Genomic DNA, 21,729 nt, shown 5'->3' with positions numbered 1-21,729 from the left:
AAAGAGGCTTTTAAAAGAGGAGTTCCCCTGCACAAGCTCTCTCTTTGCCTGCTACCATTCACGTTAGATGTGACTTGCTCCTCCTTGCCTTCCTCCATGATTGTGAGGCCTCCCCAGCTATGTGGAACTGTAAGTCCAATAAATCTTCTTTTGTAAATTGCCCAGTCTTGGGTATGACTTTATCAGCAGTGTGAAAATGGACTAACACACTACTTGTGTATCTAAATGTAGAAAAGGTACAGTAAAAATACAGTATAAAAGATAAAAAAATGGTATGCTTGTATAGGGCACTTACCATGAAAGCAGCCTGCAGGACTGGAAGTAGCCTTGGGTGAGTCACCGAGTGAGTGGTGAGTGAATGTAAAGGCCTTGCATATTATTAGCATACACTACTGGAGACTTTATATATACTGTATACTTAGGCTATACTAAATTTATTTTAAAAATTTTGATTTTAATTATTATTAAGTTTAATTCATTATTGATGAATTAACCTTAGCTTGCTGTAACTTTTTAACTTTATAAACTTAAATTTTGTTTAACTTTTTGAGTCTTATAATAACACTTAGCTTAAAACACATTGTACGCTGTTTAAAAATATTTTTTCTTTGGGCCAGGCACGGTGGCTTATGCCTGTAATCCCAGCACTTTCGGAGGCCAAGGCAGGCGGATCACTTGAGGTCAGGAGTTTGAGACCAGCCTGGCCAACATGACGAAACTCTGTCTCTACTAAAAATACAAAAATTAGCCAGGCATGGTGGTGCATGCCTATATTCCCAGCTACTCAGGAGGCTGAGGCAGGAGAATCACTTGAACCTGGGAGGCGGAGGTTGCAGCGAGCTGAGATTATACCACTGCACATTAGCCTGGGTGACAGAGCGAGACTCTGTCTCAAAAAAAAAAAAAAAATTTTTTTTCTTTGTGTCTTTATGCTACAAATCTTTCTCTATTTAAACATATTTTATTTATTTTTATTTATAAAACTTTTTGTTAAAAACGAAGACACAAACACACATATTACTAGTCCTAACCCCTGGTACCTGTGAATGTGACCTTATTTGGAAATAAAGCCTTTGTAGATGCAATCAAGTTAAGATGAGGTCATTAGAGTGGGCCCTAATCCAGTATGACTGGTGTCCTTATAAGAAAAAACACCATGTGAAGACAGCGACAATGATGACAAAGGCCTACACAGGGTTAAGAATATCAATATCACGGTCTTCCACCTCCACATCCTGTCCCACTGGCAGGTTTTCAGGGGCAGTAACACACATGGAGCTGTCATCTCCTAAGATAACAATGCCTTCTTCTGGAATACCTCCTGCAGGACCTGCCTGAGTCTGTTTTACAGTTAACTTTTTAAAAATAAGTAGGAGTACACTTTAAAATTATGGTAATAGTACAGAAAATGCATAAACCAGTAACACAGTAGTTTATCACAAAGTATTATGTACTATACATAACTGTATGTGCTATACTTTTATATGACTGGCAGCGCAGTAGGTTTGTTTACACCAGCATCACCACAAACATGTGAGTAATGCCTTGCGCTATGATGTTACAATGGCTGTCACTAGGTGACAGGAATTTTTCAGCTCCATCATAATCCTATGAGACCAGTGTTGTTTGTGCAGCCCACTGTTGACTAAAACATCATTATATAGCACATGACTATATCCATTTCCCATGCACACCATTTTCTTCAAGAATATCTGAGAATTTATATAAGCTACAGCAATATATACAGCAAACTCAATGACTTCTTTTCTCCACCCATGCCATGTAGTAATATTTTTATAAGGAATAGAACTATATTAAATATAAACAAACAACAACACAAACACATATATACACATATATAATATACATATAATATATATTGTGTGTATATATATATTTAGAGGGAGGGACGGGGAGAGAGAGCAGGAGAGTAAGAGAAGAGAAAAAAATATGAGAATGCTAAGCTTCAAGACGGTCTGAGCTTTTGTTTTATTCATTGCTGTAATCTCTGTGCCAATAACAAGGTCTAGATAGAATCAATAATAACCATTTCTTGAATGAAGGAAAAAATATTTACTACTGAAAGAGAGAAAGTAGTAAAATTGTATAGATACCTATAATAATAAGGAAAGAAATTGAATTAGTATTTTAAAAAATTCACACAAAGAAAAACCCAGGACCAGATGGCTTCACTGATGAATTCTACCAAATGTTTAAAGAAGTATTAAGACCAATCTTTAGAAAACTTTTCCAAAAAATAGTACAGGAGAGGGAATGCTTCCCAACTTGAATTCAATGCAGCCAATATTACCTAAATACTAAAACTAGACAAAGACATAAAAAGAAAACTAGAGACTAATTTCTTTTACGAATACAGATGTGAAAATCTACACAATATGCTAGCAAACAAAATCCAGCAACATATAAAAAAACATTATACACCACAACAAGGTGGGATTTATTCCAGAAATGCAAGGTTGGTTTAACATCTGAAAATCAATCAATGTAATATACCATGCCAACGGAATAAAGGGGAAAAAAAGTTCATATAATTACCCTTAATAGATGCAGAAAAAACGTTTGATAACATCAAACACCTTTCCATGATAATAACATTCAATGAACTAGAAACAGAAGAGAACATCCTCAGCCTGATAAAGGAAAGGGCATCTTTGTAAAAGAGCTAACATCATACTTATTGATAAAAGACTGGAGTTTCCCCCATAATATCAGGAACAAGATAAGGATTTGCATTCTTGCCATTTCTTTTTTTTCTTTTTCTTTTCTTTTCTTTCTTTCTTTCTTTCTTTTTTTTCAGACAGGATCTCGCTTTGTCACCCAGGCTGGAGTGCAGTGGCACAATCTTGGCTCACTGCAGCCTCGACCTCCCAGGCTGAAGTGATCCTTCCACCTCAGTCCTCCAAGTAGCCAGGACTACAGGCATGCACCACCATGCCCGGCTAATTTTTTGTATTTTTCATAGAGACAGGGTTTCACCATGTTGCCCAGGTTGGTCTCAAACTCCTGAGCTCAAGTGATCTGCCTGCCTTGGCCTCCCAAAGTGATGGGATTACAGGTATGAGCCACTGCACCTCGCCCATTTCTATTCTACATTGTACAGGAGGTTCTAGTCAGGGATATTAGGAAAGAAAAAGAGATAAAGACATCCAGATTGGAAAGAGGAAAGTAAAACTCTCTTCATTCACAGATAATACAATCCTGTATATTGAGAAGCATAGGGAATTGACACACAAAAAAACTATTAGAATGAATATACCAGTTCAGCAAGGTTACAGGATACAAGATCAGCATACAAAAACCAATTCATTTCTATACATTATAAATGAATGATCCAAAATAAAATTAAGAAGACAATTCTATTTATGACACCATTAAAAAGGATAAAGTAACCAGAAATAAACCTAACAAAACCAGTGTAAGACTTGTACTTTGAAAACTATAAAGCATTGCTGAAACTAAAAAGCAAATGGAAAGACATCTTATGCTCATGGATCAGATACTTTATATTGTTAAAATGGAAATATTCCCTAAATTGATCTACAGATTTAATGTAATTCCTATCAAAATTCCAGCTAGACTTCTTGCAGAAACTGGCAGGCTCATCCTAAAATTCATATGGAAATACAAGAAACCTAGAGTAGTCAAAGTCCTTAAAAAGAATAATACACTTTCCTATTCCAAGTTATTACAAAATTAGAGTAATCAAGAGTATGTGGTACTGGCATAAGAATAGAAATACAGATGAATGAAATATATTTGAGAGTGCAGAAGTGAACCCTTATATTTAAGGTCAATTGATTTTTGACAAGATTGCCAAAACAATCCAACAGGGAAAGAACAGTTTCAAGCAAAATAATGAAATTGAATCCCTACCTCACACTATACACAAAACTTAACTAAAAATGTATGAAAAATTTAAATATAAGAGCTAAAACTAAAAAACTCTTAGAAAAAAAGTAGGAATAAATCTTTGCAACCTTGGGTTAGGCAATGGTTTCTTAGCTATGATACCTAAAGTATAAGTAACAAGAGAAAAAGTAGATTGGAAGTCAATAAAAATTATAAACTTTTATGCCTCAAAGGACATCTTCAAGAAGGTAAAAAAGACAACTCACAGAATGGGAGAAAATATGTTCAAATTACATAACTGATAAGAGACTTACATTCAGAAAATATATGGAACTCTTTTGAAAAAGACAAATAACCCAAGTAAAAATGGACAAAAGATTTGCATAGCTATTTCTTCGAAGAAAATATATAAATGGCCAGTCCATGTGGAAAGATGTTCAGCATCATCACTCATGAGGTAAATGCAAACTGAGACGTCATTTCACATCTACTAGGTTAGCTGTAATAAAACACACAGGCAAGTGTTGGTGAGGATGTGGAGAAATTCAATGTTTATACATTGCTAGTAGGAATCTAAAATGGTGCCACCACCTTGGAAAATATTTTGGTAGTTCCTCGAAAAGTTAAACATACAGTTACTATTTGACCCAGCATTTCGACTCCTGGGTATATACCCAAGACAACTGAAAACATGTCCACCAAAACTTAATATACAAATGTTCACAAGCGGCACATTTATAATAGCCAAAAAGTAGAAACAAACCAGATGTCCATCACCTGATGAATGGATAAATTAAATGTGGTATACAATTGACTATTATTCAGGCATAAGAGGAGTGAAGTACTGATGTATGCTACAACATGGAAAAACCTTGAAATTATACTAAGTGAGAGAAGTCAGTCAAAAATGACCACATATTATATGATTCCACTTATATGAAATTTCCAGAAATATATAAAGTCATAGAGACAGAAAGTAGGCTAGCAGTTGTAAGGGGCTGGGGGAAGGGGAGAATGGACAGTGACTGCTAATGGATTTCTGTCTGGGATGATGAAAATGCTCTGAAATTACACATCAGTGATGCTTGCAAAATTCTGTGAATATACTAAAATTAACTGAACTGCACACTTTAGGAGGGTGAATTTTATGGAATATAAATTATATCTCAATAAAGCAAATCAACAAGCCATTCTTAGAAACAACCATCAATTCAGTTTTCAGTCTTATCTTCTCATTCCTCTGTGCCCTTAACCAAGCACGTAGGGGCTTGGCATTTACTGAATGTTTCCTGTGATGGTGGGGTCTCCTTCCCAAAGCTGTTCCAGCCCTATTTTCTCTTGGCTAATGTGAGATGTCAGACCATGGTTTATTTACAAGATGACAGAAGTATGCTTTGTAATAAATCCTAATTTTTCAGTTGCTGACCTAGACCTTACAGAGATGAAGCACCACGGAGAAGGTTAGAAGCAGTGAATTGCACCAGCTCAGGCCCTATCATCCTTGCCAGACAACTGTGATAATCTCCTATTATTGCTGTCTCCAGTTTTACCTCCCTCACCACACAAGCCACCAGAGAGATGTTTTTCAAACACCAAAGCTGATCATGACACTTCTCTGCTTTAAAATATTCTTTCCTAAAGATCAAGTTTAAATCTTCAAGCACAGAAAGTGAGCCTTTCATGATCTGGCCCTGGTATACCTGTTTCTCATCGCATTTCCTCTTATATCTTAAGGCAGAGCCACCAAACTACTTGCGGTTTCTCCAGCACTCTTGGCAATTTTATGCTTCCTTTGTGTCTTGTGTCTTTGCTCATGCTGATCCTCTTCCAAGAATAGTTTCCCACTCCTCTCATCTTTAAACATTCTGCTTCTGGGGAATATTTCTTACTCCACTCCCCAGAATTGACCTTTCTTGGGCCCTAAGATAGACCCTGTGAATATTTCTCTTTAAGCACTTACAACCCTCGACTTGTGTTCCTTCCTGAATGCCCTACTGGTTTGCTCATTGAGGGAACGGACTGTGTCTCATCTGTGTACCCAAGACCAAGCAAAGAATCTGGGCTGAGAGCAGAATGGAATACATAAAAAAACTAGAACATGAACCTATTCTTACCTGTTTCAATGTGGGCCCTATAAGAGGCTTTATGGGCAGCCATGTTCTACCCATTTCTCCAAATTAGAAGAAACAAAAATAATCACGGACATGAGATAAATGGAGAATTCCAAAAGTACCTTTTTTTCTTTTATAACCTCAGAACTGACAAAGGACAGAAGGTCTATCATCATCATCAGCTCTTTAATGCTTATCAGAGGAGGTGAAGAACGGCTGATCATGTGACTTTCTGCCAGCCAGAGAATAAAGTTCAAACTCCTCAGCAAGTTGGTCAAGGCTCTCTGTCTTATCTACCACTATTTCTCATCAACCCTTCCTACGAATCACTCATTTCCTGTTAATATGTTCCATGTTTTTATTTTTACATTTTTGCCTTAGCTTGGGTGTCTGTCTTTGGCCTAGCTCAAATGGCACTTACCAACTGAAGCCTTCCTTACTCTCTACTCCTCCACCTCAAACTGGAAGCCATCGTTTCTTCCTCTGTGTTCTCTTAGCATTTTTTGCTCTACTAGAGCATTTTTAGCCTTTTATAAAGTGTGTGTTTTTACATCCCCTCAGAACCTGATGTGATGTAAGGTACACAGCAGGTGTGAAATAAGTGGCTGGACTGAGGGACAGAGTCAACAGAGTTGGTCATCAATTCAAAATGGAAATGGACAGCCAAGGTAGCAAGGAAATAAAGGTAAGTAACGTGGCTTCTCTTCCCAAATAGCAGGATATGATCTCCTGGGAGCTAAGGAGATTTCCACATGAGAATCAGAAACTTACGCGTTCCAAATGAAACCACAAACATTCCACAGTCCATGTAAGTAGGTCAAGCCATTCTCCTAAGTTTAAAACTGGTTTGTGCTTTTAGTTTTTTTCCTCCAAGAAAGACAAGTTCTCCTAACTGAATTCCAATCATTTCGGCCAATGTTTTAAAAGCTTGGTATCTTAGTTGTTTTTATTTTAAACTTTTAATCCTGTACATTCCTCTCAAGCCCATGGGACCAGACACCAAGCTCAGCTTTCAGCAGGCCTAATATAACATCACATACTCCACATTTTTGTGGCATACCAGTGCTCTAAACAGAAAAAAAATAGATTGTGTTCTAAATCCTGCCTTGCTATATGCTAAAAAAATTCTTTTGGACAAATATGTTTGACTAAACCACACTCAAAACTTACTTTTCTCTTTTTCTGAACTTCCATAATCTACCTCTTTACTTTCTCCCCACTTAAAAATGTCTTCAGGCCGGGCGCGGTGGCTCATGCCTATAATCCCAGCACTTTGGGAGGTCAAAGTGGGCGGATTGCCTGAGCTCAGAAGTTGGAGACCACCCTGGGCAACATGATGAAATCACGTCTCTACTAAAATACAAAAAATTAGCCAGGTGTGGTGGCGTGTGCCTGTAGTCCCAGCTACTCGGGAGGCTGAGGCATGAAAGTCGCTTGAACCTGGGAGATGGAGGTTGCAGTGAGCCATGATCATGCCACTGCATTTCAGCTTGGGCTACAGAGTGAGACTCCATCTCAAAAAAAAAAAAAAAAAAAAAAAAAGTCTTCAGACTGACGGGCCCTATATCATGTTCTGGAAAGCAAACAAATGTTTGCCTGTGACCTGGTAGGTACTCATTACAGTCTTAGGGTGCTTGGGATAAAGAACACTAATAATGACCTGCTTGTGTAGGAGTAGCATGATTTCCTGGTTGATCTCTCTGCCTCCTGTCATCTCATAGGTAGCTCCTAGAATCTTTAGAAACAATCCTGATTGTGCCTCTATTCAAAATTCTTCAGTGGCTCTCCATTTGCTACAAGCAAAAGATATGCCTTTTGTGACCCTCTTCCAGACTCCTCCAAGAAGAGGCTTTCATTAAACCTTTAAATATCTGCATCACAGCAACTATCATGCTCCTAAGAGTCCAGTCCCATGTCTATCTCTCCCAAAGATCAGAAGTCCTTGAAAAATACATTAGTATTCCCAGCACTTAGCCTGGTACCAGGGAGATAGTTGGTGTTCAACAAATGTTTGCTGAATAAAAGCATTAAAGCCCAAATAAATAGAACTTATCTTCCTATTTAAACTGTAATTTCAATCTTCATCCCTAATTTTCTCCCCAGGGCTCAAAACAAGTAATACAGATGAGAAAGAGAAGGGAGAAGACAAAATAAGAGACCATCACCTCCACTAGTGCATAGCGGGGAATACGTAGAGTTTATAAACATAGATGCCATACACCATCACTGTGCAACAGCCTCGTCAAATGAACAGGGTCTCGCATTGGCTGAACTTAGCGCTCAGAGCATCATCCCCCTCCAGCAGGCATCAGCAGCTTAGGAGGAAGGGGCCTAATCTACCCAGGCATTATTATTGTGCTGAGGCTTACCATAGTCAAATATAAGCAACAACTGGCAAATCACAGGGGATATCACCTTCATGCCAAACAATAAAATAAACCTGATTTCCAAAGACCACTTTGGGTTTAGCCTCAAATAAACAGATACAAAGACCATTTTAAAGAACGTCAGCGGTATAGTAGCTGGCTGACTTGATTTTTGTAAGTCCTCATTAGTGGAAACCTCTCCAAAAACAGAGATTATTTATTTGGGTGTAATTTATCTATGTAATTTAAATACTGCACTCTCTCAACTAATTCCAATATATGAAAAACTATTTTTAAATGGGAATGCAGCTAACTTCGGGACAGAGTGTATGATTTCTTTTTAAATAGAAATAATTACAATTTTAGGAAGTACAACTGCTCAAACAAATGTTCAAAGCTCTCAACCTCAGTTTTTTTTTAAGCATCTAAATGATCTAAAACTGTGCAATTCTTTAGCCCTTGGTTCAGATCATTAGCTATGCAGTGTGTGGAATAATGTCTGCTCAATAATTATTTGTTGAGTAAATGAGTGAATGATAATGTAATCCTCAGAATAATTTTTTTTTAAAAGCTGGCATTTATAATGACATTATTCTATAATTACATCAAGGCCAGCAAAGTAATGACATTCTTTTAAGTATATCCACCCCTTAAAATTTAACACTAACAATCAATATTAATGCCAAAGGAAGTTCTGGAGACAGAAGACTTTTAAGTGTTTTTTTTTTTTCAGTATTTGAAGGATAAAGCCTAAAGGAGATGCTCAAAGTAAGTAAAATGAGAAATGTGCACAGTTTCTTGTGCTGATCTATAGAAAGGAAACAGAGGCATGGTTTACATAATTCCTTAATTAGGAAACCTATGGATGAAGCCTCATATTAGAAAAAGAAAAGCCAGCTGATTAATGGAGCACATAGACTTGAAATTTTCCTAGATGAACTTTCCTGAGCAGAGCCAGATTTTCCTAATCTGGTAATCTTCTAAAGTCAAATCCAAAAGTCATTTTTAGCTTGTTCACTCAAACACATTCTTAGTACCTACTGTGTGTTTTAGATAATGCACTAGGATGTTGGGATGCAGAAAGAGGAACAAGCCAAAAATCGGTTGAATAAAGGGGGATATTATAAGGAATGTAGAAGATATGAGTACTTGGTTACAAAGTGATTGAAGGAGAGCTATTTCATTACATGTTCCTGATTTTAGCAGACTGATAAAGCAAATATGCCACATTAAAAAAACAGTGATCTCTGTCTATTTTGAGATAAACATAGAAACAAAGGGAAAATGTTCGAGGTCTGATTCAAACAAATTTTATTACTTCTTTGGGAAATCATTTTGGGCGACAGATACCCTATAAAATTCAGCTTGGGGTCAGTTAAGGTGTTACAGATCCGAGTTCATTAAGTGATCTTATACGACCACCACCCAGAGTAAAATCACCATTCTGTGAGGGGCAACCTTCTTAAGTTGTCAAGTTGCATAAAGACCAATGTGATTTTTGTGCTTCATAGAAGACAATATAAATCCCCCAAATAACACATTCTTTAAAGCAGTGCTGTTCAATACAACTTTGTGTAACAATGGAAATGTTCTATATCGGCACTAATGCAGTAGCTACTATCTACATGTGGCTACTAGGCACTTGAAATGTTGTTAGTGAGACTGAGGAAGTGAATTTTTATCTTTATAAATTTATATTTCAGAAGCCATATATGGCTAGTGGTGACTGTATTGAATAATAATTAATTCAGTTATGAACAAAATAAAGTTTGCATTATTTACATTAAGGACAAGAAGAATGACATCTAAATTAATCCTGGAGGTAGATGCCTAATGTAAAAAAGAAAAATATACGGGTTGCATAAGTCAGTAGCTCTTTGTGGGAACAGTTCAATCACAACTCCTATTGCACCACAGTGGAAGTAATAAGACGGCTGCAAGGGTAGAAGGACTCACAGGAGATTCTGAAGGAGGGTAATCAAGGCCTATTCCAGTTGAGTTTTTTTTTTTTTTTTAAATGGAGTTTTTTAAAACTATATAAGAAATGTGAGAATTACACAAATTGTCCATGTCCCTTAGTTTTGTTATAATTGGCAGATCTTAAGGAACTGGATCTGCACAGCTATGTTGCTATTTGTCACCTCTCCTCTGTTCCCTGTTAGCTACCTTGGGGATCCTGTAGTCTGCTTTTCATTTCACATCTTTGGTCATGAGTTGTGCAGGAAGCCCACAATTTTTTAGATTTACATTTTGTTGTTCTGCTTATTTAAGCAATCTAATAACATTTTAAATCCTTTCCACTTTACATTTTTTGGCTACCATATCTAACATATTTAAAGGAGAAAGAAGCCAGGTATGGTGGCTCACCCTTGTAATCCCAGTGCTTTGGGAGGCCAAGGTTGGAGGATTGCTTGAGGCCAGGAGCTTGAGACCAGCCTGGGCAACATAGGGAGACTCTATCTCTACAAAAAATATTTAAAAATTAGCTGAGCATGTGGTACATTCTTGTAGACCCAGCTACTTGGGAGGCTGGGAAGGGAGGATCACTTGAGCCCAGGAGTTTGAGGCTGCAGTGAGCTATGATAGTGCCACTGCACTCCAGCCTGGGCAACAGAGAAAGACCCTGTCTCTAAAAAAATTTAAAATTTAAGATATATTTTTTTTTTAAAAGGAGAAAGCAGAGTATATTTTTGGGGAGAAATAAAGGAATTCACAACTAGTAAGGACTTATATGTACCAAGTACTTCTCTGCCACTAGCCCTACAAAGCAGATGTCACTATTCCTTCATTTTGGATGAGGAAATTGAAGCTCAGGGAAGTTAAATAGCCAGCCCACAATCATGCAGGTGGGCAATGACACAGCTGTGATAGAAACCTAAATCCCACTGATCCCCTCAAATCTATCTTTTTTCCTGCTATAGTACATTGCTTCCTAAATCTGCTTCACAGTGTAATTTTCAGAAACAAATTCCACAGTAAAAATGATGGTAAGCGTTGAATTTTTCTCCCTTAGTTTCTTCCACATCTGTCAATCCATCCACTGTCTTATTAAAGAAACAAAGAAAAGAAAAAAGAGAAAGTGATCTTTATGGACTGGTTCTGGAATATTTAAAAGGATCTAAAGCTATTGCATTAGGAGGTTTTGCTGTCTTTTAGTTTTTAAACACACCATTTTTTAAAGTTATCAAGTCTTTAAATCGTAAAACATTACTCAAAGGGGTAGTCTAAACCTGCATGCAAACGACTTGTTGAAAGTATTAAAAAAGGAAAGTTTCAAATGCTATCTAAAATACTTGTTCCATTAGGAAAAATAACAAAATAAAACCCCCTTATCTTACAACTATTGGAGTCAACTTTATTGCCTCTCCAACGAAGCAACTATGTATCATAATGTATCATACCCTATAGAGTCAAGTATATAGATACTTGAGCACTTAAGGAAAACTGGACAATATCTTATTGGCATCACTTTTTTTTTTTTTTTTTTTTTTTAAGACAGTGTCTCCCTTTGTCACTCAGGCTGCAAAGTAGTGGAGCAATCTCGGCTCACTGTGTCCTTGACCTCCTGGGCTCAAGAGATAATCCCAACTCAGCCTCCCAAGTATCTGGGACCACAGGTACGTGCCTCCACACTCGGCTAATTTTTGTATTTTTTATAGAGATGGGGTTTTGCCATGTTGCCTAGGCTAGTCTTGAATTCCTGAGCTCAAGTGATCTGCCCACCTTGGCATCCCAAAGTGCTGAGATTACAGGCGTGAGCCACTGTGTCTGGCAGTATCACATACTTTTAAAAGGAAGGCAACAGGTAGAGAGAAAGCTATCTTTCTGATAGGGCATCTATAACCATTTTAAGTTTTTGAATGCAAAGTGATGACAATTTTTTTTTTTTAAGTCTTAAATTTTGTCTGAAAGTAGATGACTTCTTTGAGAAAAAGGAAAACAGTAGGAGCCCTTCAGTATTTTACAAGAATTTCATGATTAAAGGCATTAAAGTCTAGTGGCTAAGATGGACTGGATACCAGCTGGTTCAACTCCTACTGGTTCTATGACTTTGGGCAAGGCACTCTGCCTCACTTTCTTCATCTGAAAAATGGGGATAATAATTCTTAGGATGGTTGTGAGGATTAAATGAGCTAATATATGTAAGGCACTCAGAATATTCACAGAGGCAATGCTTTATTTTTTTTCTACTAGTCTTCATAACTGAGATGATGAAATAAAATAATTTTAACTAATGTCAGCTAATAAAAATTTATAGAGATGCCATCAAATATGGTACAACTAATAAAAATTAAATATTTTACTGAGGCTATCATGAAAGAAATTTTGGTTTAGTAAGAATGTCTAGAAGATATTATAATTCCTGATATATTATGTTGTCTGAGGGTATAAAGTAAACAGTAAATTTTCATTTTATAATATGCCTCACAAAATACCAAATAATGGGAAAAGTCCAATAAGCTATTTGATAATAAAATCTGTTCCAACTTGTAAACAGTATCCAAGATAGCAGTTTGGGTAAACTATAGTATGTTTCCCCTACTCCCAAATCACAGAAAGCTTCTGGAACTTAAAATGGAAGTCTTTTTCTTACAAAATGTATTTTCAACTGCATGTGGGTTGTTATGATTGAGTTTCCCAAAAAGAGGTATTAAAGTATTATCGCCCACAGTGTTACCATAATCTTCTGGCCTTCTTAGGGACTCCTTTATTTCCAAATACACTAGCTAGTGTTAGAATTATTTTTCCTTACAATAACCTGACAAAGGAAAAGGACAAAGAAGAAAGGAGATGAGAAACGAGGTAAAAAATACTTCAGTGATACATGCCACTGGTTTCCAAACAGTCTAAGGATTGGTCAGTGGTTCATATGAATCTTGCTAGTGCTCTGCATATAGTAGTCCAGGCTACTCACCTCTCTCCTGACTTCATGGAAGAAGAGCACTGAGAAATCCTTATTCTGCCTCAGGCTTTGCTTTTCAGAAGGAAGGAAACTGTGTGGCACTCAAGGGAGACAGGTAAGAAGTCATTGAGCATTCAAGGAAGAAGAGTGAAGATGATCAGAGAATTGAAGAATCTTTGCATTGGCCGGTGCCTCTGAAGTAATTTAGCTCAACCCTCTTTGCAGTGCATCATCCTCCTCACAACACCTCTGAGAGATGGTCCATCGGCCTCTGCCTAAATACCTCCAATGACAGGGATCTTTACTTTCTTGAGTCTGCTTGATCCAAGTCAGAAATCTGGGATACATTATAGACTCTTCACATCATCCAATCTTGTGTATTTTTCCTCTTAAATAGCTCTCAAATCTGTCTACTGTTCCCCCACCGCCCACTATCTTAGTTGAGGCCTCCCTTTCTTGTCCCTTTGTGTGGTCCTGCAAGAGTATCTAACTACCAAATTTCCTGCTACCAAATAATCCGCATTCGCATGGCAGCCTGCAGGGTGGATGTTTTAAAAAACAAATCTAATTGTATTATTCCTCTGCTTAAAAACCTTTGATGGTTCACTATCACAAATAGCAAAAAGTCTAAGGTTTTAGCCTGAAAGGCATGATACTGGCTAACTCTCCACTTCACATTTCAGCAACACTAAATGTTTGTGGTGCCTACATGCATCTCCATGATTTTGCTCACATTGTTGCCTCTGATTGGAATATTCTTTCTTCCCTTTGTCAACTAGTTAAACCAGTTCAGGAATTATCTCCAGAAAGGTATCTTTTGACACCCTCCTCTGTGTAATATTAAAAATGTACCATGTATATCTCTGTCACTGTATTTATATTACACTGAAATAATTAACAAATTCACTTCTTTCCCCCTAGGTGAGTCCCTCAAAACAGTGTTAATAACCCTTAGCACTTGGCACACGGCTCATGGTTGCAGGTGTTTAATACATGCCTAGTAAACACCAGAACTTTTTTCTGATGTGACTTAAAATTTATAACTCAAATGGTCCAACTTCTGCTTCATGGAGCAATAAAAACCATCTCTCCAAGAAAACAGAACATTTGGCTAGTACATAAAAAGGTCAAGTTTAAATACTACTTATTGGACATTTGCACTTACCTAAGTTGCTGTATGTTGCACTACAAGGGTTCGGGTCCATAGGATCTGAAATGTCTTCTTTTCCATCTTCCCTTTCCAGTTCAGGTAGGGACAATGCTGTTGTGACTGAAGTGCAGCCCCCGCCATCTTGCTTCCCAACAACAGTTCTTGGATCCCGAGGAGAAAAATCCTCTGTTACTTCGTGGGTCATGTGACTGAAACAAATCAGACCACTTGTCACACTGGTATTGAAAGATTCTACTAAAATTTAGATTTGTGGAAGGCATATACTTCCCATAAATGTAAATAACTGGTCCTATAGTCACAGTAACGAGTCATAAGCCCCAATACACTTGTCTGAACACAAGGCAGTACTTCATCTAGGCAGATACTTCTATTTACCTTGATTCATACATATTGAGAACCCAATTTGATAGAGCAGGTATGGTAGCCTGCAAGAGAGTTTGAGAATAACAGTCAAGGAGTGAAACATTTTATTTAGGTGGGAGGTGGTGATGGTGGTGGTAGAAGGAGCTGAATGTTTAACTGGTTAAAGACAAATATGCTCAAGTATTTAGTAAAGTATTTACCATACTTACTAATTACAGTACTCTAATACTATGGTAAGTATCAAATACTTTACTACATAGTTTTAATTTATATATAGTATTTAGTACACACTTTAGTACACACTTTAGTGTGTACTAAATCAGGATCAGGAATAAAGTTGAGATTAAACTATCTATATAAGGAAGTTAAGCCATTATTTAGTAGGTACACTGAGGTCTTGTTGCCAAGAGAACAGAAGCATCAACCTTTGCCTGTCTGTGTGCAGCAGGAAAGGCAAATGGAAAAGAAAGTTCGCAGTCTAGTTAATCTCATTTATTAAAATGAATCTGAAGCATCCTCCTGGCCACATACCAGTATATGACCAATCTTGTTTTACCATTGCCTGCTCATATGCTTATAGCTACTTCTTCCCATCTTCCCCGCTCCCCAGTCTGCTTGAAATGTGCCAATTCTGTTGCTGGTAAAGAAAACTGGCCTACTTAGAAAATCTCAATGGACTGGTCAATTAAATGAATTAATGCATCTTTAAAGTTTGCTGGGCCCACTGAAAAGTATTCCTAGATTATCACACATTCATTAGCTATTTTTCCTGGTTTCTTTATGAAAAAAAGAAAGAAGGAAAGGAAACATATATGATTACAGGTTATTTGTGGATTTTCAATTGGCAGTGAGTCATGGTGACATTTACTAGTTTCTTTAAAAGAGGTACTTTGTTTGATCATGTGCCATCAGAACATATATCGCCTGTGGATTTAAGGGAGTAGATCTAAAGGCAAAGGAGTACCCCCTTATCAATTTTTCATTATGGAAATTATGCATGTGCCTGGACAGAAAAATAAGCCTTGATGTCAGCTGGATATACAACTTCAAAAATATCCTTTCAAAGCTGGCAGAGCCAGAGGTCTCTCTATACTGGGAATAAGCAATGAGCTGGAAGTTCCATTAGGGGACCTGGCTCTTGGGGACAGTGGTGAGGTTGGAAGGAATCACTTTTCTAGCAGTCAAGAGAGTAGTACATATAAAGGAGGCCTCACACAGTAAAGCATACTGCCTCTTCTCGATGGGCTGCCCTCGGTCATTAACCCAAAAGAGGGGCTCCACACAAAGCTGGTTTCTCATAATATGGAGCACCATAAAATCAAGGTAACGTGGGGGCTCTATCTCCATGCATTAGCGAAGACAAAACAAAGTGACACTTCCAAGACATTCAGGCACCACTTCATGTCAAGAGTGTATATTACTCAGTAGTTATCAACATGTTTCAAGGAAGGGAAAATGTTTTCTGGCAAAAGTTAATAGAAACCATTTTTAGTTTCAAAGCAATAAATATAAAGTCCCTTAAAAATATCAGCCCCCTGGCCAGGTTCGATAGCTCACACCTGTAATCCCAGCACTTTGGGAGGCTGAGGTGGGCGGATCACAAGGTCAAGAGATCGAGACCATCCTGGCAAGTATATGTTACTAACACCTGTGACTGCCTCTTCCCCAAAGCATGTGTCACTTCAGTTGATGTAACAGCTTGTCCTCCTTTGAGGAATTCAATCACCTCATCAATAGTGCTGGTCAAGCAGATGAAAATATTTCTCGTGAGGCAATTTCTCTTAGTGCAATAAGATGTTTCTACAACTCTTTAAAATCTGTAAGCATGTGAAATCTGGTGAAACCCTGTCTCTACTGAAAACACAAAAATTAGCTGGGCATGGTGGTGCATGCCTGTAGTTCTAGCTACTCGGGAGGCTGAGGCAGGAGAATCGCTTGAACCCGGGAGGTGGAGGTTGCAGTGAGCTGAGATCGTGCCGCTGTACTCCAGCCTAGCAATAGAGTAAGACTCTGTCTCAAAACACAATCAGCCAACATGCTTGAAAGAAAAAAAAAATGTTAAAGCTCCAGACAGTTCTTGTTCAGAAGTCAGCTTTAGAGGTTTCCTGAATAGCTGTTTCTTGGCTCCTAATCTCTTCAGACTTACTCTTGCCTTTTTTCTGTCTCCATCTCCTGGTTATTACTAAAAGAAAGCATTCCTTTCCATGTGTCAAAAAGGGTTGGTGAAGGGTTCAGAATCCATGATTCCATCCTCACTTGCCTGTTTTCATCCTAGGCAATGGGCTATTAACAACAAAGCTCAGTTACAGTGAAAACCACAGAAAGAGCTGCTGCTATTAACCTATGAGGAACTCCCTGGGTCTGTTGCACACGTGTACATATAACACAGCTCTGTACTCTGAAGGGCTTCACAAAATAAAAAACGAATACTTAAAAGCAAGAAATATTAGAAAACTCACCCACTGTGCTCACTAACACAATTCCCCATTAAATGAAATTTTCACAGGGTCTTCTCGAGTCTGTTAATCATGCTCTGAAACTCAGATAAACCAAAGATTCCACTGAGTTCTGGAGAGCTACAAGTTAGGCAAATCATGAGAAAAGGCTTGAATTCTGTTCCTTAATATCACTCACTGCACCTTGACCCTTACCTTACTGGTTTGGTCTGGGAAATGTGCCAAATTACCTTTGGGGAACCAAGCAAAGTGAAAGCTAGTTTTCTTAACTCTTTCCAAACTAAGGCAGTACAGCCTGTATTCCAGATAAAGATTGGTTTTCATGAGCACATTTTAAATAAGTGCACTGGTATTAATTAAATCACCAATTAAAGTAATTGTCAACTCTAAAGAACTATGCAAATAGAGTTGATAAAAGTAAAATCACATGGATTTGCAAATGGATGCTAAAATGTTTAATCTGCATTTACAGTGACTTCAGTCTCTAAAAGGAGTAAGAATATTAAAATGCATCAATGAGATGTCATGTCTTAATGCTTGAAGGAAGAATAGCTCTTTGTATGATTAAAATGATAAAAGAGGCCAGGTGCGGTGGCTCACGCCTGTAATCCCAACACTCTGGGAGGCCGAGTGAATTACGAAGTCAGGAGTTCAACACCAGCCTGGCCAAGATAGTGAAACCCCATCTCTACTAAAAATACAAAAATTAGCTGGATGTGGTGGCAGGTGCCTATAATTCCAGCTACTCAGGAGGCTGAGGCAGAAGAACTGCTTGAACTTGCGGGGGGCAGAGGTTGCAGTGAGCTGAGATTGTGTCACTGCACTCCAGCCTGGGTGACAGAGTAAGACTCCATCTCAAAAAAAAAAAAAAAAAAAAAACGATAAAAGAGAGACAGGGGAAAAGGGAGAGGTTCTCACAGTTCAAGGTTAGATATAATAACATACTATGACTAAAAAATAAAAAAAATTGAGAAAAGTATCAGAGAAGGTTGATTCAGTCACTATATATAAACAACATAAACCGACAAATCATTCAGGAAGAAAGAAAAAAGGAAAATCTCTGATTAATTTATCATTAGGCAAATTAATATAGTGAGGGAATTTAAGGCTGGGTGCGGTGACTCATGCCTGTAATCCTAGCACTTTGGGAGGCCGAGGCAGGTGGATCACCTGAGGTCAGGAGTTCGAGACCAGTCTGGCCAACGTGGTGAAACCCTGTCTCTACTAAAAATACAAAACTTAGGTGGGCGTGGTGGCAGGCGCCTGTATTCCCAGGTATTGGGAGGCTGAGGCAGCAGAATCGCTTGAACCTGGAAGGCAGAGGTTGCAGTGAGCCAAGATTGCACCACTACACTCCAGCCTGGCAACAGAGAGAGACTCCATCTCAAAAAAAAAAAAAAAAAAAAAAAAAGGTATTTACCATTGTTATGTTCCATATTTGGACATAAAATCAGAAAACTCAAATACTAAAATGACACTTCACAAATATCAGCTTTATATCCTAACAAAGTGTTTTAGGTGCTTTATAACCACCAACATTTCATTGGGAGATGTTTAATGTGATGGAGAAAACAATAAAACGGGAATTCGAACCTGGGTGCTGTTTCCTTATTGCTTTGATTTTCTGAACTTGATGGCATCAGGAAAGAGTTAGTGGAAAAAATAAAAATTTCCCCCAGTTCATCCATGAGTCAGATGGTAAATTATTTAGAATGAAAATTACGAGAAATCTGTGAGAATTTCTTATACACTATATGTTAGCACATGTCTTAAAATGGCAAATAATGACCAGTGTATCTAATTTTTTTCAGGTTAAGTACAATTTGATATTCATTACTATGAAACAGAATTGTTAAGTGACAAATGGCCCACTAAGAGGAAGTTATGGCTTTTATATTTCTGCTATTTTAATTTATGTTGAAACACCCCAATTTCTGTAATAACTATGGTGTTGATATCTAGGTCCTTGATCTTCAGGTTGGGTCAAACCTTGACTTGGCCTGCTCTTTGTCCTGAACCTTCAGCATTTCTTCTGCTTCAACAGACAGACAACATAGAAGACAACACATGTGTGACTATACTTTAAATTCTTCAACCAACTTTCCATTAATGACCGGTTTTTAATTGAGATTTGGGATGTCTGACCTGATACTTAAAAAACCATGTCATAATCTCCACAAAGACAAATCATTTTCTGAACATGCAGAATTAATATAAGGTGTTCAAAGGAAATAGTTACATTGTTACAGATTTGTGTTATATAAACGAATCCCTTGGAAGGTTATATCTCATCAGCTGGCCATATTCATACATAATTCAAAGCTGCAGAAGCTGTCTCCTATGGGAAGTTCACTTGGTTTACCCAGGTGGTAGGGATTAATCATTACACCATCAAATGAAATGAAATAATCCTTTTTTTTTTTTCTGGCAAATTCATTTAAGACAGATTTTTGTAAAAATTCTATTAAATGTCTGAATGTACTTTTTAAAAAGGCAAATCAAATTCCACATTAGAACAGGTTAAAGGCCTTTAAGTATCCAAGTATTTCCACAATTTCAGTTCAATCCTATCTTCATATTCAACCACCTTCATTCAGCTTCAGAAGGGGCAATAAAGACTTCTAGAGACTACCTGCCTCTTGGGGCAAATGTTATTCTGAATTCCATTTGTTAGCTCTCTTCAGCAGGTACACATGTCTCTAGTTGCCCACGACAGCCAATAAGCAAATATGTGACTTTTAAAACCTCCTTTTACCCCTAAAAATCAGACTAAAGCACATTAGAAACAAAACGTCATGGTTTTGTTACTGGTTTCCAGAGCTGCATATTTCTGGGGTTGCTGGGGATAACAGAACTCTGCAGATGTGGAATCTACATTAACACCTGAAAAGGAGAGTTCAAAGTTATCAAATCCCACACCTTCGAAATCTATTGAAAGGGAGAAAAAACAAAACAAAACACTCCCATTTCTTTTTGTGTCTCTACCTCTAGGACCTCCTACAAATATGACATTTCTTAATCCTTGGTTTCCAGGTCATCAATTTGATTTTGCCACACTTTCCAAACATTGACATTCTCAGGTAGAAAAGTGTGTGTCTACTGATCACTATCTAGTATCTCCAATTTCTGCTAAGCCTTCTGTAGTCTTTAACTGAAAACATTGAACTTCTTATCCTGAACTGAGATTAACCTTTATCTGATATCTGATGAGTTCCTGTTAATATTTCTAACATAGTCTGGTCAAACAAAGGTAGCTCTTACTGGTGTGAATGAAGTAGCTAGGTCTCGAGATGGGGAAGACTGGAAGCCATGTGCAAGGTCTTGAATGAACTCTAATTTTCTGAAATTGTACAGATCCACTTTATTTTTTAAAACAGACTCAAATAGCAAATTAAAAGTGTCTTTAAGGCACAAGATTGCAAGACAACAAAGCATATAAAACACAGGCCTCCGTAAATCACTGTCACTTTCACAATACTAAGAAAAATTACAGTTTCAAAATCCTATGAAATACAAAATCAGAATGGCATCTGTGCAAATTAACAGAAAAGATCAATAAATTTTGGAAAACAGCAATAAAATACGGTTGCCATTCTCAATAAGAATAACATTCTCAATAACAGAAGTAGCTCCTTAGCATCACCATTTTGGCCTTGACTCACTTCTAAAGAATGGGGTGAGATACGGATATGCATTTCCTGAGAAGGCAAGGTATTAGAAGAAAACACCCATAGCCTTCTCCAAGGGGACTAACCCAGGAAGGATGTGGAACGGCCTTTTTTTTTTTTTATTTTGAGACGCAGTCTTGCTCTTGTCGCCCAGGGTGGAGTGCAATGGTGTGATCTCAGCTCACTGCAACTTCCGCCTCCCGGGTTCAAGCAATTTTCCTACCTCCATTTCCCAAGCAGCTGGGATGACAGGTGCCCGCCACGCCTGGCTAATTTTTGTATTTTTAGTAGAGACGGGGTTTCACTGTGTTGGTCAGGCTGGTCTCGATATCCTGACCTCAGATGATCCACCTACCTCAGCCTCCCAAAGTGTCGGGATTACAGGTGTGAGCCACCACGCCTGGCTTTTTTTTTCTTGAGACGGCGCTCTGTGGCCCAGGCTGGAGTGCAGTGGCACGATCTCAGCTCACTGCAACCTCCGCCTCCTGGGTTCAAGTGGTTCTTCTGCCTCAGTCTCCCAAGTAGCTGGGACTACAGGTGCCTGCCACCATGCCTGGCTAATTATTTTGTGTTTTTAGTAGAGATGGGGTTTTGCCATGTTGGCCAGGCTGATCTCGAACTCCTGATCTCAGGTAATCCGCCTGCCTCAGCCACCCAAAGTACTTGGATTACAGGAGAAAGCCACTGAACCTGATCCTTGGAACAGCCTTGCTGGGGCCCTGGACTTTTTTCCCGAATGCCCAGAAGCAATGGAGAAGCAAGTCAGTACACCTTTTTTCACTTTCCTCTTATCTCCCTCTGCTCTTTGAGTCTGAGTAGGG

The 21,729-nt window shown here is 38.1% G+C and overlaps 1 protein-coding gene across 8 annotated transcripts in view; it reads right to left on the bottom strand.

Moving 5' to 3' along the window:
• The window catches only part of PEAK1 (pseudopodium enriched atypical kinase 1), a 305,281-nt gene that overhangs the window by 29,594 nt on the left and 253,958 nt on the right, over positions 1 to 21,729 (bottom strand). For all 8 annotated transcript variants that reach the window (XM_031668449.1, XM_031668446.1, XM_017960817.3 and 5 more), the window contains one exon: positions 14,416 to 14,609. In XM_031668449.1, the coding sequence (XP_031524309.1) occupies positions 14,416 to 14,609 (194 nt within the window). The remainder of the gene's footprint in view (positions 1 to 14,415; positions 14,610 to 21,729) is intronic.

The sequence above is a fragment of the Papio anubis genome, chromosome 7, assembly GCF_008728515.1.
Source record: "Papio anubis isolate 15944 chromosome 7, Panubis1.0, whole genome shotgun sequence".
Taxonomy (NCBI): Eukaryota; Metazoa; Chordata; class Mammalia; order Primates; family Cercopithecidae; genus Papio; species Papio anubis.
Note: the sequence above shows the minus strand (reverse complement) of the source record. Positions and strands in the feature narration are given on the sequence as shown.